This window comes from Salvelinus sp. IW2-2015, linkage group LG5 (genome assembly GCF_002910315.2).
Source record: "Salvelinus sp. IW2-2015 linkage group LG5, ASM291031v2, whole genome shotgun sequence".
NCBI lineage: Eukaryota > Metazoa > Chordata > Actinopteri > Salmoniformes > Salmonidae > Salvelinus > Salvelinus sp. IW2-2015.
Genome location: NC_036844.1, coordinates 33,603,765 through 33,623,748, shown reverse-complemented (window position 1 = coordinate 33,623,748; position 19,984 = coordinate 33,603,765). Strand labels below are relative to the sequence as shown.

Genomic DNA, 19,984 nt, shown 5'->3' with positions numbered 1-19,984 from the left:
GACATTGAGGCGGGCAGGTTTTGTGTCAGCACAACTCTAGTAGGTGAGGCTCTGAAGCAATCCCCAGTCTGGCCAAATGAGAAAACATAAAGCTTGAGATTAAGAAACTAGGAAACGCATCACACCAGGTGTGAAGTCTATATCATGCTTTCTTTAGGCAGCAGCAACTTACAGTAGATGTAGACAGAAACAAACAAGGAAAGAGGTGGATATCTGAAAGTCATCCTGCTTACCGCATGCCCACAGGTCCACAGCTTTGCCATATGGGTCCTTCCTCAGGACCTCAGGAGACAGGTAACCAGGTGTCCCTGCAAAGCCTGCATCACATCCAGACAGAGAGGCAGTGAGTCACAGATAATACAGCTCTATTGAAAATCAAATGCTAGGCAACAAGCCATGGGAAACAATGTCTAGATGCATTTTTCCAGTGGAGATCAAGTTTATGAATTGCCTGGATGGGCTGTAGGACAGTGGATGTGCATTGATAATTCAAATGGAACTGTTAACAGGCATTACTTTGGATTATCTTCAATAACTAACGACTATCAACCTATCAGCATCCAGGATGCAAACTTACCATTTTAGAAAGCTCTAAAAGGGATACTCTCAGTGTAATAAAATAACAAGTTGATAGAGTTTAGCTCTATAGAATGTTCTAAATACTGGTACAAGCGTAATGCTATACAATACATAGTGATATAGGCACATGCTGTTTTAAGTGTGAAGTGACACTAACCATATAAATCCATGATATATTATGATAGAGTACTGTAAAGTGATGAGAGTTCAGTATCTTTTAATTATTAAACGCAATATAACAAGGAAAAAAAGAGAACAACAAATTGACTTTGTATTCTGTCACAAACCAGGAAAAGAAGACAGTATTAGAGAGATCTGCTCTGATAATTCTATTCCCCGGAATGTAAGAGAGAGTAATAACATTATACACATGTTCCTGGTCCCGCCTGCCTCACATTTCTCTCAATAGAGCTTCATTTGAGGTGTGAGGTCCATATGCTTCTTACCTACCCTGACCAGACAGGCTGTCAATGTTCTAAGTCTGGTCATAAACCCTTTCTGAGGGGTGATGAGACTTTATTTTACTGTTGTTTTCAACGATTCACCACATCTTCTCACGTTCCAGCCTTGTTATGTGGACAAATGGATTATATATCAATCATCCGACAAAGAAGAAGAACGCATTCTTCCATTTATTCTCCAGACCCAGGGAACCAGCCTGGGGTTTTACGCACTGTGAACAAAGGACAGGTTGAAATATCCAGACTCATTTTCATTCAGGAAATGATAAAGTATCATGTGAAGAGTACAGTATAATTATAATGACCAGCAGAGCTGGGTGTGACAGCTACACCAGCTGTCCTGAGGAAAAGCAGCCAGCCAGGCGTTCCCCAAAACACTTTAGAAAAATCATCCTGATCTAAGAGAGGTGTGTCTGTAAAAATGAACTGTGGATATTGGATACGTGTCCTCTTGCTCATTAAAAGGAAACTGAATTCTAAAAGACATTCCTAGATCCCTAGTTTTATAACATATGTTTGATTCTGCTCCATGTGTTTTTCAGCGTAGCCAAAGGGCAGGCTGGTGAAACATCGAAGGTACTGTGAGCCACGCAACAGACTCCAAACTATGGGTGACAGGGCTTTCAAGACTTCGCTGTTCAGGATAGCTTTCCAACTCCTCTGTTAATTCTGTTCTCATGTCCTCTGGATCTGACGACACCTTGGTTGTTGTCTGTGTTCTATGTTGCGTTTTTTTTTTTTTACAAAACATTTTACGCCTTGGGTGTGAGAAATGCACTTTAACATATTCAATATATATATTTTTAAAATGTATTTATTAAATTACTGAGCACATCCTCAGGCAGGCATGGAAAACCACAGCAGAGAGATTGGGTCAGCAGAGAGATCAAATAAAATCTGAGCCAGCAGCCCTGCGAGGGTTAACACGTTTAAATATTTTACTCACATTGGCCATGGAGAAGGAGAGCCCACAGGCTTTGGTAGCAGGCCGTGTCAGTGGCACTGTATTGTCCTCAAAGCGAGTAAAGAAGTTGTTTAATTCGTCTGGGTGCAAGACGTTGATGTTTGCGACGGGGCTGGTTTTCTTTTTGTAATCCGTGATTGTCTGTAGAACCTGCCACATACGTCTCGTGTTTGAGCCATTGAATTGAGACTCTACTATGTCTCTATACTGACGCTTTGCTTGTTTGATTGCCTTGCAGAGGGAATAGCTGCACTGTTTGTATTTGGTCATGTCTCCAGTCGCCTTCCCATGATTAAAAGTGGTGGTTCATGCTTCATTTTTACGCTAATTCTGCCATCAATCCACGTTTTCTGGTAGAGGAAAGGTTTAAATAGTCACAGTGGGTACGACATCTCCGATGCACTTGCTAATAAACTCGCTCACAGAGTCAATGTATACATCAATGTTATTGTCTGAGGCTATCCAGAACATATCCCAGTCCACGTGATCGAAGCAATGTCGAAGCGTTGATTGGTCAGACCAGCGTTGTATAGACCTGAGCACGGGTGTTTCCTGTTTTAGTTTCTGTCTATAGGCTGGGAGCAACAAAATGGAGTCGTGGTCAGATTTGCCCAAAGGCGGGGCGGGGGAGGGCTTTGTATGCATCGCGGAAGTTAGAGTAGCAATGATCCAGAAAGCTACCAGCTCGTGTCGCGCATTCAATATGCTGATAAAATGTAGAATTCATGTAAAAGATTATCAGGTCTTTAAGAGTTTATTCGGAAGATAACAGCTCTATAAACATTCTTTCGTGGGGCCCCGACTTTCTAGTTAATTACATTCACCTGATTAGCTTAATCAGGTAATATGAATTACAGAGAAACGATTTTATAGAATAGCATGTCATATCACTTAATCCAGCATAGCCAAAGACACGACATTAGGAAGTCTTGTTTTCAGGTTAGCTTTGTTAAAATCCCCAGCTACAATAAATGCAGCCACAGGATGTATGGTTTCCAGTTTACATAGAGTCCAGTGAAGATATTTCAGGGCCAACGAGGTATCTGCTTGGAGGGGGGATATACACGGCTGTGACTATAATCGAAGAGAATTCTCATGGAAGATAATGCGGTCGGCATTTGATTGTAAGGAATTCTAGGTCAGGTGAACAAAAGGACCTGAGTTCCTGTATTGTTACGACTCTCGTTTGTGGTAGGAAGAGTGGACCAAGACGCAGCGTGGAAAGTGTTCATGATTTTTTATTAAAAAACACTCAAACAAAATAACGAAAGTCAAAACAACGAAAGCGAACCGTTCTGTCAGGCAAAAAAACACTAAACAGAAAACAAGATCCCACAACTGAAGGTGGGAAAAAGGGCTGCCTAAGTATAATCCCCAATCAGAGACAACGATAGACAGCTGCCTCTGATTGGGAACCACACTCCGCCAAAAACAAAGAAACAGAAAACATAGAATGCCCACCCAAATCACACCCTGACCTAACCAAATAGAGAAAGTAAAAGGCTCTCTAAGGTCAGGGCGTGACATGTATGTTGTTGTGATTACACCATGAGTCGTTAATCATAAGGCATACACCCACCCTTCTTCTTACCAGAGAGATGTTTGCTTCTGTCGGTGCGATGCATGAAGAAACCCGGGTGGCTGCACCGACTCTGACAACATATCCCGAGTGAGCCATGTTTCCATGAWACAGATAATGTTACTATCTCTGATGTCTCTCTGGAAGGCAACTAGTGCACCAATCGCACGGCAGGACCAGTCTGGTTAGTTAGACCAGTCGGTCAGCTAGGTTAGTTAGACCAGTTGGTCAGCTAGGTTAGTTAGACCAGTTGGTCAGTTAGACCAGTCAGCTATGTTAGTTAGACCAGTCAGTTAGGTTAGTTAGATCAGTCAGCTATGTTAGTTAGACCAGTCAGTTAGGTTAGTTAGATCAGTCAGCTAGGTTAATTAGACCAGTCAGTTAGGTTAGTTGGTGGGGCTAGCGGCAGCTTAGATATTCAACATACTTCTTCTTATTATTAATCTTTCGCCGCCTACTCCTCCTACAGCGTTTATGCTAGAAACGTCGTTCCAACTTCAGAACGTGCGGAATGGTCTGGATCGAGTTGCTTGTATAATATTTTTTGATATCTGCTATACTTTTTATGTTATTTAACTTTTCGTACATTTTTGGGCCCAAATCCGCACACATGGGATTTCTCAAGATTTTAATCATTGTGACGTCATCACTTCCAACTGTCAGTTTCTCATGCAACGTTTGATGCAAATCAGCTAATAATTCCAATTTGCAACCACTTAGACAAAATATTGCAGCTTCGTATACTTCTCTGCTACTCAAATCTGGAGTTTGGACGAATAATATTTGCATCAAAAGTTACAGCAGTTTAAGTAACCGCATCAACATCATTTTCTGTAACATTTGGCAAACAACGTCCGTTTTGACCACTCCTGCAACAAGTTAGACAAAAAGTTAGAGCGTATGGGATATTCAGCTACTTCTCTGCTATTCATAGCTGTGCGCGGAATTATAATATCCCATACGGAACTTACGGTACAGCTGTTTTTGTAACTGCATTACCACGTTTTTTTCTAACTTTCCCAAACAGCTGCCGTTTTGACCATTAACGCTTTTACATAGCACAACTTTACAACTTCTGACAGCAACCGCACAACTGCTAGACCAGTCAGTCAGTTAGGTTAATTAGACCAATCTGTCAGCTAGGTTAATTAGACCAGTTGGTCAGCTAGGTTAGTTAGACCAGTCAGTCAGTTAGGTTAGTTAGACCAATCTGTCAGCTAGGTTAGTTAGACCAGTCGGTCAGCTAGGTTAGTTAGACCAGTCAGTCAGTTAGGTTAGTTAGACCAGTCAGTCAGTTAGGTTAGTTAGACCAGTCAGTTAGCTAGGTTAATTAGACCAGTCAGTCAGTTAGGTTAGTTAGACCAGTCAGTCAGTTAGGTTAGTTAGACCAGTCGGTCAGTTAGGTTAGTTAGACCAGTTGGTCAGTTAGGTTAGTTAGACCAGTCTGTCAGCTAGGTTAGTTAGACCAATCTGTCAGCTAGGTTAGTTAGACCAGTTGGTCAGCTAGGTTAGTTAGAGCAGTAGGTCAGCTAGGTTAGTTAGACCAGTCAGTCTGACTGGTTAGTTAGACCAGTCAACTAGGTTAGTTAGAGCAGTCAGAGTGGCGGAAAATGAGCTGTGTGGAACCTAGTCAAACAAGAGGGTTTTACACTGCAGGCCTCACTACTAATGAGGCTGGATGGGGCTGTGGTATTTCTAGTTCTGGTGGCAATGGAATTCATCAATAGAACAAGCAGTAAACAGCTCTCCTTGCCCTGTGGTGGTCACGGTGCTACAAAACTAGTTGTTCCTACCTTGATTATCTTTTTTTGAATGTAAACTTTCCCCTTTGTTTTTGTTTTGGTATTTCTCCAGAATAGCTGTAGAGGAAATGTTCCTTTTTTGATGATATTCGATGCAAAGCGTTTGTTTGATTGGATTCAATAGGAGTCTTTGAATGATTGATTTCCCTCTGAAGGCTCTGTTTCCCTGGTGGAAATATTAACATTAAACATCCTAAATCTCGCATACGTCGACCTGCTTTAGAAGCCAGTCTTTATTTGCATTCCATTTTGTGTGTGTGCGTGTGTGTGTGTGTGTGTAATTACGATTCATATCAGCCATTACCGAACCAGGCTTGTTGGTCCCCCTCCACCTCGATGGCCAGGCCAAAGTCTGCCAGCTTCACTGCAGCTCCCTTGGACTTGGAGGCAAGCAGAAGGTTCTCAGGCTGCGTAGAAAGAGAGAGGTCAGCCAGTCAGTCAGCAGTCAGTCAGTCAGCAATCAGTCAGTCAGCCAGTTAGCCAGCCAGTCAGTCAACAGTCAGTCAGTCAGTCAGTCAGCAGTCACCCAAAAGAGACAGGAGGCCTGAGCAGAAGCAGGGATATGGTGGCAGACAGACATGACTCTAGGCTGGGCCAGATTGAATAGTGTTAATGACTTTGTGTGGTTGCAGCATGACAGAGCTCTGATAAATACAGCACCCAGCCACTTCTATCCCACACAGACAGAGGAATGAACACCCCACCTCCTGCCGCCAATCACTCTACTGCTGCTGCTATGAGATGTTATCCACCCCCTGATAAACACAGACACACACCACACGCACAAATGCACACAGGCGCACATACACAAACACACACACACCTAAAATCGCAGCCTACACAGATCCATTTTATCACTCCATCTTCCCTCAGTTCCCAGGTGCTGGGAGGCAGATGTGAAACCATGTGAATGGAACATGTATCTGTTGGGCAGAAGGGTCTCTCTTTGTACTAGCATGTGTTAGTGCATGATAATCACAGGTATATATAGCGGTAACTGAACAATTTGTTTGGTTACTACATTATTCCATATGTGTTATTTCATAGTTTTGATGTCTTCACTATTATTGTACAATGTAGAAAATAGTAAAAATAAAGAAAAACCCTTGAATGAGTAGGTGTATAGCTGGTACTTGAATACGTGTATTAATACATGAAACAGTACTGGAACCTCTGATTTATCTGTCCCTCTTTGACACTACAACAGGGCAGACATACTGTAGCACACGCCAATGCTGTCCGACGTGATGGAGATGGTGTGAGGGCTTGTTTCCGTTTTTACTCCCTTGAGCTGACGTTGAGATATGGAGTACATGTGCTGTACATGACAAGTTGGCAACAGAACAGTGGATCYATGGTGGTTGCACTGTAAGTGAATGCCTTTTTTATAATCATCAAACTGTGTGCAGGGAAAATTACTTATGACAGAAGAGGGTTTAGCAGCATGTCCCCTGAATTCTCTGATTGGTTTGATTGTGCTTTTGTTATTCTGTCCACATACCTACAGGTGAATCACACTGAAAGTCATGGCTAGGGTTGCAAAATTCTGGGAACTTTAAATAAATTCCCTGGTTTTCCAGAAATCTTGGATGGAGAATTCCAGATTTCCTGCTGATTGCCTCCTGACTCTGGGATCCTCCAACCGGGATTTTGGAAAAACCAGGGAACGTATTGAAAGTTTGTGGAATTTTGCAACCTTAGTCAAGGCAGAGAGGAATGGCCTGTTATCTGCTGCCTGAGGAGCAAACATTACATAGATGTGTCCTCAAGGTTCAAATTAAAAAGAGCCTGGATGGCTAAAATGAATGTATTAAATGTGTTTAAATTGATGAAAATAACAACAAATGTATGATCTGAAGTTTCTGACTACACTCTTAGAAGAAAAGTTGTTTCCTGGAACCTAAAATGGTTCTTTGGCCGTCCCCATAGGAGAACCCTTTGAAGAACCCTATTTGGTTCAAGGTAAAACCCTTTTGAGTTCCATGTAGAACCCTTCACACAGATGGTTCACATGGACCCCAAAAGAGTTCTACCTGAAACCAAAAACGGTTCTACTGTCCCCATCTGTTATGGGGACAGCTATGGACTGGGCCATTGGTTCTACTGTCCCCATCTCCTATGGGGACAGCTATGGACTGGGCCATTGGTTCTACTGTCCCCATCTCCTATGGGGACAGCTATGGACTGGGCCATTGCTCCGAAGAACCCTTTAGGAACCCTATTTTCTAAGAGTGTACAGATTATTTAAATCCAAATCCATTTTTTATCAAATCAATCAGATAATAACAATGTCATCAAAGTGATATCTTGCGGTGGATAAGCAGTCTGTGCCTGTGCAGAACACAGTCTGTCTTTTAATTTATTCGTTATTAAATCTTACCTTGAGGTCTCTGTGAACGACTCCCATCTGATGACAATGAAGCACTGCCTCCAGAATCTGCTGAATACAATGACTATGAAAAGAAAGAGAGAAAACTGAAAGACTGAGTGAGCTGGGAGTTTTGAGAGGCTAAATTGAATGCTATTGAAAATGGGCTTCACTTCAGTATTAATCCACACAGCATTTTGGATAAAATGGCTTATGCACCTCCAAAACAATACAAAGACACACAGAGGCGTTAGATTTGGCCATTCATTTTCCTAAACTGTCGATCAACACAGTAGCACGGGCCAAAGCCTGATGAGGTTTTGCATGTTTGGCTGGGAGTCAGTGGGAAGATAATTAGCAAATAGACTCAGCTGTCAATCAAGCAGTGGAGCAGTGGAGCAGGGAAAACCCGGTCCGCAGAGATAGAGAGACTGACACACTAAACCCGGGCGAAGTGTGTACATTGATGTGAGGTCACTCCTACACGTCCACAGCCATCTGTTTCCATTTGTTTCTGTTCATTAATTTGTTTTGTGGCCCTGTTGCTTTGTCACTGCAAAGCAATGGCCCAGTCCATAGCTGGTGTTGGGTGAATTGGGGAGATACTCTATCATGAATAGGTTTACGGAGGTAAAGCTGTTCAATCCAAATGAACAGTCCAATAACGGACCTACAGACAAAACAAAGGCCTCTGACTGTGACGACATGACAACAAAGTTTTAACTGAGAGGCTTTAGACAATCAGTAGAGGCTCCTCAGAGGAGGAAGGGGAGGACCATCCTCCTCAATAAATGTCATAATAATAGTGAAACATTAAAATAGTTATCCTCTTTAGATAAAACTACACTAAATATATTCACATTACAAAATAATTGATTAAAACACACTGTTTTGCAATAAAGGTCTACAGTAGCCTCAACAGCACTCTGTAGGGTAGCACCATGGTGTAGCTGGAGGACAGCTAGCTTCCGTCCTCCTCTGGGTACATTGACTTCAATACAAAACCGAGGAGGCTCGTGGTTCTCACCCCCTTTCATAGATTAAAACAGTAATTATGCCAACTTCCGGAAGACGTCCTCCAACCTATCAGAGCTCTTGCAGCATGAACTGACATGTTGTCCACCCAATCAAAGGATCAGAGAATGAATCTAGTACTGAAAGCATAAGCTACACCTAGCTACTGTAGCACTCCAGTGCATAAAATGTGGTGAGTAGTTGACGCAAAGAGAGAGAAAGACAATAGTTGAAAAGTTTTGAACAAATTCATTTCTGTATAATGAAGGAGAAGCAATAGAGAGAGAGAGAGAGAGAGAGAGAGAGAGAGAGAGAGAGAGAGAGAGAGAGAGCGAGAGCGAGAGAGAGAGAGAGAGAGAGAGAGAGAGAGAGAGAGAGAGAGAGAGAGAGAGAGATATAGACCTGTCTCTTATACACATCTAGATGTGTATAAGAGACAGGCGAAAGACAATAGTTGAACAGTTTAGAACAAATATATTTCTTCCAAAATGAAGGAGAAGCAATAGAGAGAGAGAGAGAGAGAGAGAGAGAGAGAGAGAGAGAGAGAGAGAGAGAGAGAGAGAGAGAGAGAGCTAGCTATATTTTGTTGTATTTTTTCACTTTCACTTACTTAGCTAGTGAATGCAGCTAGCTAGTTTAATCTACTCAAACACCCGGCTCAAACAGAGAAGGCTGCTATGTTACCTAGCTGGCTATGGCTATCAAACACTGGAACTTCCAAGTCAAGGTAAGCTTTTGGTTTTATTACTATATTGCCACCGAGGCCCGCCGGTCTAACTGCTAATCAGCTTTCTGCTGACTGTACACTGTACTGCATGATTGTAGAGGGATTACTAATGTGTTAGTTCTAGTAGCTATATTGTCTATGATATTAATATGGTGACAACGATGTAGGCTGTGTAGCGGTTAGCAGTTATGATATGAAGGTTTGGCTGGTCACAGAAAGATGATATGTTCTGCAAGTCCACAAGCGAAGACCACAAGCGAATGAAAAAAGTGAGAGGAGGAGAGTGTACAGATGCAAGAAAGAATACAACAATCAAAGAGATCATGCTGTTTGTATGTGGCTGCTATGAAAGTGAACTGTGTTTACGTGTGATCGGGGTGTATTCATACTGCCGATTCTGTTGAAAAACGTTTCTTAAACGGATGTAAACGAAACGGGGATGAACATCCAATCAAATTGTATTTGTCAAATGCACTGAATACAACAGGTGAAATGCTTACTTACAACCCCTTAACCAACAATGCCGTTTTTATAAAACAGAGTTAAGAAAATATTTACTAAATAAGCCAAAGTTTTAAAAAATGGAATTAAAAATAACACATAACAATAATGAGGTTATATACTAGGGGTACCTGTACCGAGTCAATGTGCAGGGATGCAGGTTAGTTGAGGTATTTTGTACATGTAAGTAGGGAAATTTGTCCATTAGAAACTCTAATTTGCAACTGTTGGACTAATGATTGCATCCTAGATCAGCTACATGCAGGCAAGAGTGTGAGGCGGTATTGAATGTGTCAATGTCTGTCACCTTGATTACTCCAATTTATCTCGACCTACGTTGTAAACTTTCCCTCATAGGCTAGGTTGTAGTAACCTCATGATGGGTATAGTGAAAATGTGAGTATTATGTAGTGGCCTAAAGCTATTGATGTTGCATTGAGCTGGGGTAATGGAATATGAATGACAGTTATCCAATATTCTGTCAAATAAATAAGGCCATGCTCATTAAAAGAAAATATCATCCTCTCTCATCTTAAACGGCAACGACCGCCACTGTAGACCGGGGGGGGAGGGGGGCAATTCCAGTCCTCGGGGCCTGATTGGTGTCACAGTTTTGCCCCAGCTCCAGCTAACACACCTGACTCCAATAATCAACTAATCATGATCTTCAGTTTAGAATGACATTTGATTAATCAGATGTGTTTGCTAGGGATGGAGAAAAAGTGACACCAATCAGGACTGGAGTTGCCCACCCCTGGTGTAGACGATATACAGTATAACAGGGTTCTATATATATATATATATATATATATATATATATATATGCTTTTAGATGCTCTCCTGGTTTGGGAATGCTGGGACCTCTGTATAATTCAATGAATCCATGTTACAGTGAACATTCGTACGCTGAACTCTAAATTGCTTTGTCACACATCCGTGTTTGGGTTTATTCCGTGTGTTTTGTGAGGTGGTTCCACTGACCTGGCGTCAGCCTCACTGTAGTACTCTCGAGCAACAATGTCTTCGAAGAGTTCGCCGCCCGTCACTCTGAGGAAGAGAGAGGATTGTTAGGCTGCCTGTCTCAAGAGGATGAAGGTGGTCACCAGAGCATGGAGCCAGTGTGAGAGAAATACTCCCTTCCCAATGCCCGCATATCAGCCACTGAGACACACTGACACAGATCAGCTATAATACCGCAAATAGAGTGTGGCTTCCATCAGTGTAATTGTCTGAATCATTTCCAATCCCCCATATATTTTTTTGTAAATATATATTTTTTAAACTGGGAGAAAACTGTGTGTTGACATGGAACCTAACAGGCACCTCAAATGTACTTTTCTGATGTGAGAAAAGGCAAAACCCAAGCAGTTGTCTCACTGTTGCTAAGTTCAGACTTTGAGAGTATGAATCTTCTACAGGATACTCTAGGAGACAGCTAAATGTTACCTAGTCCTGCCTTCACAGGATACTAGGAGACAGCTAAATGTTACCCAGTCCTGCCTTCACAGGATACTAGGAGACAGCTAAATGTTACCCAGTCCTGGCCTTCACAGGATACTAGGAGACAGCTAAATGTTACCCAGTCCTGCCTTCACAGGATACTAGGAGACGGCTAAATGTTAACCAGTCTGCCTTCACAGGATACTAGGAGACGGCTAATGTTAACCAGTCATGCCTTCACAGGGATACTAGGAGACAGCTAAATGTTACCCAGGCATGCCTTCACAGGATACTGGAGACATCTAAATGTTACCCATCCTGCCTTCACAGGATACTAGGAGACAGTTAAATGTTACCCAGTCCTGCCTTCACAGGATACTAGGAGACAGATACATGTTACCCAGTCATGCCTTCACAGGATACTAGGAGACAAAACTAAATGTTACCCAGTCCTGCCTTCACAGGATACTAGGAGACAGCTAAATGTTACCAGTCATGCCTACACAGGATACTAGGAGACAACTAAATGTTACACCCTGCTCTCTCTCACGGATACTAGGAGACAGTTAAATGTTACCCAGTCCTGCCTTCACAGATACTAGGAGACAGCTAAATGTTACCATCATCGCTTCACAGGATACTAGAAGACATCTAAATGTTACCCAGTCCTGCCTTCACAGGATACTAGGAGACAGTTAAATGTTACCCAGTCCTGCCTTCACAGGATACTAGGAGACAGATACATGTTACCCAGTCATGCCTTCACGATACTAGGAGACAACTAAATGTTAACCAGTCATGCCTTCACAGGATACTAGGAGACAACTAAATGTTACCCAGTCCTGCTCACTCAGGATACTAGGAGACAGCTAAATGTTACCCAGTCATGCCTACACAGGATACTAGGAGACAACTAAATGTTACCCAGTCCTGCCTTCACAGGATACTTGGGACAGTTAAATGTTACCCAGTCCTGCCTTCACAGGATACTAGGAGACAGCTAAATGTTACCCAGTCATGCCTTCACAGGATTAGGAGACAACTAAATGTTAACCAGTCATGCCTTCACAGGATACTAGGAGACAGCTAAATGTTACCCAGTCCTGCCTTCACAGGATACTAGGAGACAGCTAAATGTTACCCAGTCTTGTCTTCACAGGATACTAGGAGACAACTAAATGTTAACCAGTCATGCCTTCACAGGATACTAGGAGACAGCTAAATGTTACCCAGTCATGCCTTCACAGGATACTAGGAGACAGCTAAATGGTACCCAGTCATGCGCTTCACAGGCTACTAGAGACAGCTAAATGTTACCCAGTCCTACCTTCACAGTATACTAGGAGACAGCTAAATGTTACCCAGTCCTGCTTCACAGGATACTAGGAGACAGCTAAATGTTACCCAGTTCTGCCTTCACAGATACTAGGAGACAGCTAAATGTTACCCAGTCCTGCCTTCACAGGATACTAGGAGACAACTAAATGTTAACCAGTCATGCCTTCACAGAGATACTAGGAGACAAACTAAATGTTAACAGTCATGCCTTCACAGGATACTAGGAGACAGCTAAATGTTACCCAGTCCTGCCTTCACAGGATACTAGGAGACAACTAAATGTTAAACCAGTCATGCCTTCACAGGATATAGGAGACAGCTAAATGTTACCAGTCCTGCCTTCACAGGATACTAGGAGACAGCTAAATGTTTAACCAGTTATGCCTTCACAGGATTAACACATAGACTGGCACACACTGACCATGTATCGCTAGATATACAGTACAAATGACGTAAACAAATATACACTCAGAATGATAAGTAGATTAAGTCTGATATTATAGAGCTTATTTCATAAACCTGCTTGTACAAAGTGATTGGGCTCTGACAAACTTGTTTGCTCCTAAATGCGCAGCTTAAAGACTATAGAAGGGAATTTAGTTTTCTTAGTCTCTCATTTTGTCCGTTTCGAACTTTCACTACGTAACTGTGTATTGTCCCAAAGAATTAAGCCAGTGTGATCTTTATGATTTGAGCACTATAGGAAGACACATTTCAGTTGAATGCATTCAGTTGTACAATTGACGAGGTTCCTTTCCTTTCTTAATCAAAGAGAATCTACAGCAAGGGACTGCTTCAAACACCATCCTGCTGTTTCAGACAAGTTAAGAGCAACTTGCATTGTCATCAAGATCTTCTTATGCAACACTTTGTCCTGCTGCTCATGTCACACTTACAAAGCTGTTCTTCTTCATTCAGAGACATTAACAGGGAAGAGGCAGCTAAGAGAAGACGCCTCATAAACCGATGCAAAAATAATTCTCTTGAAGGTACAATATAATGACAGTTTTTGTAACATATTTCCAGTCTGTAATATAATTCCAGTTTCTGTAATATAATTCCAGTTCCTGTATATAATTCCAGTTCCTGTAATATAATTCCAGTTCCTTAATATAATTCCAAGTTCTGTAATATAATTCCAGTTCTGTAATATAATTCCATCCTGTAATATATTCAGTTTCTTAAATAATTCCAGTTTCTGTAATATATCAGTTCTTAATAATTCCAGTTTCTGTAATATAATTCCAATTCCTGTGAATATAATTCCAGTTTCTGTAAAATAATTCAATTCTTGTAATATAATTCCAGTTCCTGTAATATAATTCCAGTTTCAAATAAATTCCAGTTCTGTATATAATGACAGTCTCTGTAATATAATTCCAGTTTCGTGAATATAATTCCAATTCTTGAATATAATTCCAGTTTCTGTAATATAATTCCAGTTCTGTAATATAATTCCAGTTTCTGTATATTAATTCCAGTTCTGTAATATAATTCCATTCTGTAATATAATTCCAGTTCCTGTAATTAATTCCAGTTCCTGTATAATTCCATTTCCTGTAATATAATTCCAGTTTCTGTAATATAATTCATTTCCTGATATATAGTTCCAGTTTCTGTAATATAATTCCAGTTTCTGTAATATAATTCCAGTTTCTGTTAGTTTTCTAATATAATTCCAGTTTCTGTAATATAATTCCAGTTTCTGTAATATAATTCCATTTCCTGTAATATAATTCCAGTTCTGTAATATAATTCCATTTCCTGTAATAGAATTCCAGTTTCTTGTGAATATAATTCCAGTTTCTGTAATATAATTCCAGTTTCTGTAATATAATTCCAGTTCCTGTAATATAATTCCAGTTTCTGTAATATAATTTCAGTTCCTGTAATATAATTCCAGTAATATAATTCCAGTTCCTGTAATATAATTCCAGTTCCTGTAATGAAAAGAATTCAACACCTCCAGGGGAGTGTAATCACTGTTGTGCAGACTGAAATCAACAGTTCCTTGAAAGGCATTGAAAGATATTACAACAGTTGAGTGTTTAAAATGCATATAATAGTGATATTTACAGCACTAATATATTATGGTGCACTCAGAGACTACAGAGCACACTCAACACTACAGGTCTCTCTAGCCATAATTAGTGGTTAGATACAAACCATAGCCTACGGCAGGGATCATCAACTAGATTCAGCAGCGGGACAATTTTTTTTTGGAGCAGATGGTCAGGGGGCTGGAAAATAATTACAAATAATTTGTGGACTGAAAATTGACCATAAGAAGCCAAAACTGATGTAATAGTTGACTAAACATAAAAATGTCAAACCTTGCTTACATTTGTATTCGATCACATATACTGTATATCTCTATTATGCATGGGAATACTTAGGAACAGAAATGWTTGCAATTTTATTACAAATAATAAACAGACATACCTTATTTACGTAAGTATTCAGCCCTTTTGCTATGAGACTCGAAATTGAGCACAGCTGCATCCTGTTTCCATTGATCATCCTTGAGATGTTCAATTTAAATTAAATTGATTGGACATTATTTGGAAAAGCACACACCTGTCTAGATAAGGTCCCACACTTGACAGTGCATGTCAAAGCAAAAACCAAGCCATGAGGACAAAGGAATTGTCCGTAGAGCTCCGAGGCAGGATTGTGTCGAGGCACAGATCTGGGGAAGGATACCAAAACATTCTGCAGCTTTGAAGTTGTTACCTCCAATATTCTTAAATAGAAGATGTTTGGAACCACCAAGACTCTTCCTAGAGCTGGCCGCCCGGACAAACTGAGCAATCGAGGGAGAAGGGCCTTGGTCAGGGAGGTGACCAAGAACCTGATGGTCACTCTGACAGAGCTCCAGAGTTCCTCTGTGGAGATGGGGGAACCTTCCAGAAGAACAACCATCTCTGCAGCACTCCACCAATCAGGTCTTTATGGTAGAGTGGCCAGACGGAAGCCACTCCTCAGTTAAAGGCACATGACAGCCTGCTTGGAGTTTACCAAAAGGCACCTAAAGACTCTCAGACCATGAGAAACAAGATCTGATGGTCTGCTGAAATCTGATGAAACCAAATTGAACACTTTGGCCTGAATGCCAAGCGTCAAATCTGGAGGAAATCTGGCACCATCCCTACAGTGAAGCATGGTGGTGGCAGCATCATGCTGTGTTTTTCAGCAGCAGGGACTGGGAGACTAGTCAGGATCGAGGCAAAGATAAACAGAGCAAAGTAGAGAGAAATGTTTTTATCCCCAATTTCGTGATATCCAATTGGTAGTTACAGTCTTGTCCCATCGCTGCAACTCCTGTACGGACTCGGGAGAGGATATGGTCGAGAGCCATGCGTCCTTCAATACACGACCATGCCAAGCCGCACTGCTTCTTGACACACTGCTCACTTAACCCGGAAGCCAGCCGCACCAATGTGTCGGAGGAAACACCGTCCAACTGGCGACCGTGTCAGCGTACATGCGCCCGGCCCGCCACAGGAGTCGCTAGAGTGTGATGGGACAAGGCCATCTCGGCTAGCCAAACCCTCCCCTAATCTGGACAACGCTGGGCCAATTGTGCGCCGCCTCATGGGTCTCCCAGTAGCGGCCGGCTGCGACACAGCCCGGGTTCAAACCCAGATCTGTAGTGATGCCTCTAGCACTGCGATTCAGTACCTTAGACCGCTGCGCCACTCGGGAGGCCGTACAGCGAGATACTTGATGAAAACCTGCTCCAGAGCACTCAGGACCTCAGACTGGGGCTAAGTGGCTTCGGGACAAGTCTGTGGCTTCGGGGCAAGCCTCGAACAACCCTGAAAAAAGCTGTGCAGCAACGCTCCCCATCCAACCTGACAGAGCTTGAGAGGATCTGCAGAGAAGAACGGGAGAAACTCCCCCAAATACAGGTATGCCTTGCTTTTCTTTCAAAAACAAGGACATTTCTAAGTGACCTCAAACTCATTTCTAAGTGACCCCCCCCCGACCATCAGCTCAAGAAAACATTGGCCTGTGGCTGAATGTCGCTGGGGTCCCTGGTGTATAGCTTACTGAGGAGCTTATTGAAATCAGGACCACTGCCTAGCTCAATGGTAGATTTTACTGTGGTTGTGTCTCATACAGGCTGTTGTGCCGAGTGTGATTAGAACTCACATCAAGCCGCCTCTCAGCCTTGAAAGAATCATTGTGTCATTAATGTCAATCATTCCCACTGTGTGTGAGTGGATGAATTATGCAGTAAATAGATTCACTGCAGTGCATTACTCACAGGTCAAAGATCAGGTAGTGATGCCCTTCCTCTGAGATGCTGTCATGGAGACGCACTGGATGGAGAAAAGAGAGAAAGGAAGTAAACATGTTTTTAAGGGAATTGCTGGGACTGAAAGCTCTAATATTTCCCACATGGAATGCACAGTCAGTGACCTTAAAATTTCTAAACCACACATTTCTCAAACACCCAGCCTACTTCAAATCACAGTGTCTCACATTCCCCAAAATATCTGTTTTTCAAGAATATCTAGGTCTGGATTATAGGTAGGGGTAATTGAAGTGATGATGCACGATGTTCATTAACTACTTAAGTGAAGCTTGGATAGTGCTTGTGGTGTCCTATTGATGTCGTTATGTTATCTCCATGATGGAGAAGAGTATACACTCTCTCTCTCCCTCTTTCTCTCTCCCTCCTTCTCTCTCCCTCTTTCTCTCTCCCTCTCTCTCTTTCCCTCTCTCCTTCTTTCTCTCTCCCTCTTTCCCTCTCCCTCTCTCCCTCTCTCCCTCTCCCTCTCCCTACCCCCCTCTCCCTCTCCCTCTCTCTCTCTCCCTCTTTCTCCCTCCCCCCCCCTCTCTCCCTCTCTCTCTCTCCCTCTCTCCCTCTCTCCCTCCTTCTCTCTCCCTCTTTCTCTCTCCCTCTCTCTCTTTCTCTCTCTCCTTCTTTCTCTCTTTCTCTTTCCCTCTCACTCTCCCTCTCTCTCGCTCTCCCTCTCCCTCTCTCTCTCTCTCTCTCCCTCTCCCTCTCTCTCTCTTTCTCTCTCTCTCTCTCTCTCTCTCTCTTTCTCTCTCCCTCTCTCCCTCTCTCTCTCTCTCTCTCTCTCACGCAGGATAGACACCTTCACCTGTATAGATACATTCAGCCATGCTATAGATGACAATTCAAGATCAGTAAATACCTCACACAGTACAAGATACCCATTCTGACCAGTACAGTATTACTGTTCACCCAGGTTATAATACCTTCACCAGTACAGATACCTTCCCAGTATAGATACTTTCACCAGTATAGATACCTTCCACACATACAGGATACCTTCACCAGATATGAGTCACTTCACCAGTATAGATACTTTTCACAGACAGATACCTTTCACCAGTACAGTACCTTTCACCAGTATATAGATACCTTACCAGTATAGATACCTTCACAGATACAGAACCTTTCCCAGCATAGATATGAGTTTTTCACCAGTACAGATACCTTCACCAGTACGATATCCTTCACTTCAATACCTTCCAGTATAGATTTCGTAACAGAATTTTCACCAGTTACAATACCTTCACATTCAGATACCTTCACCGTAATGATTACCTTCACCGAGCTATAGATACCTTCACCACTGTACCTGCAAAACAATGCTTAGCAACAGTCTCCCCATTTTTGCCAAAAAAAGCAAAGGTTCTATGGAGATAGTGTCGATCTCCTGAGCTGCTTTTTTTTTTTTACGTGGGGGAGTTATACAGGGGGAAACGTATCTGTATAGCCAGGTTCTGGTATAGCATTCCACACCTTCATTTCTTGTAGCTAAGAACAGACAGGTACCCCAGAGCGCCAAGAGATAATTTCCTACCAGAGGAAACGGCAAAGCTGGTGTACTGATGGTGATTTTGGTGCCTGTCAGTGGCTGTGTTTGGCTTTCCTTTGGCAAGGCTTTCCTATCAGTCAAAGGACACCCAATTCCCTTATGTACGGGTTGTGACTAGGTTTAAGTCACCTAAAGAGTATTGCAATTTTGATGGAAACATTTGATCCCAGACTCCTTAAGGAACCTTCATTTACAATCCCACTTGTCTAGCTGTTTCAGACCATCGTTCTGAGGAAATTCCTACCAGGAAATGGCCAAACTGATGGGGAATGTGTCTAACTGAATAGGGATGTGTCTAACTGAATAGGATGTAGGCTAAACTGAATAGGGATGGTCTAACTGTAATAAGGATTGTGTCTAACACTGAATAGGATGTGTCTAAACCTGAATAGGGAATGCGTCTAGAACGATAATTGGTCATGAAGGTGATAGTGTCATAACTGAATAGATATGTTGATCCTTGCTCATAGTATGTTAATTGAGATAGTGTGTCTAACTGATTATGGAGTATGTTGCTAAACTGAATAGGATGTGTATCTAACCTGAATAGGGATGTTGTCTAACTATAAATGAGAATCTTCTAACTGTAGGCATTGTGTCTAACCATCAGGTAATTTAAGCACTGAATGGATGTGATACATAGCTACTGAATAGAGTCAAGGAATCGGACGTGTCTAACTGAAATATGGTCTGATCTGCTGAATCAGGATGTGTCTAATGAATAGGGATGTGTCTAGAAGAACTGATAGGGATGTGTCTAAAATGAATAGGACGAAATTGATACACTTTCTAACTGAATTAGGGATGTGTCTAACTGAATAGGGAGTGTTAACTGATGAGTGTCTAACTGAATAGGATGTGTCTAGCTGATGGAGTTCTACAACTAAGAATATGTAATGGAATAGGATGTTCTAACTGAATAGGAGTGTAGTCTATTGTAGAATCTAAGAGATAGTGAGTGCTAGCTGAATAGGGATTGTCTAAGCGAAATAGTACGAGGATGGTCTACTAATAGGATTGCTACTGAATATAGGATGTGTCTAACTGAATAGGATGTGTCTAAACTGGAATAAATATGTGCTGATGAGCTAGGTGAATAGGCTAATGATTAACTGTAATAGACTGGTCTAACTGAATAGGGATGTGTCTAACTGAATAGGATGTGTCTATAGCGTAGTGAATAGTGCATGATAGGTTCTAGAATAGCGTGGTCACTGTGGTCTAACTGGGGAGTGTCATGGGAACAATAGGGATGTGTCTAAGCTGAAATAGGATGTGTCTACTGAATGGATTTGGTTCAACTGAATAGGATGTGTCTAAACCTGAATAGGATGTGTCTCAACTGATAGATGT

The 19,984-nt window shown here is 41.9% G+C and overlaps 1 protein-coding gene across 1 annotated transcript in view; it reads right to left on the bottom strand.

Annotated features, from left to right (window-relative positions):
* Positions 1-19,984, bottom strand: part of camk2a (calcium/calmodulin-dependent protein kinase II alpha) — a gene marked incomplete at its 3' end in the record, with an annotated part of 97,843 nt that overhangs the window by 37,919 nt on the left and 39,940 nt on the right. Inside the window, 5 exon segments of the mRNA XM_070443499.1 lie at positions 173-317; positions 5,690-5,792; positions 7,766-7,838; positions 10,977-11,042; positions 17,044-17,098. Coding sequence (XP_070299600.1) covers positions 173-317; positions 5,690-5,792; positions 7,766-7,838; positions 10,977-11,042; positions 17,044-17,098 — 442 coding nt within the window.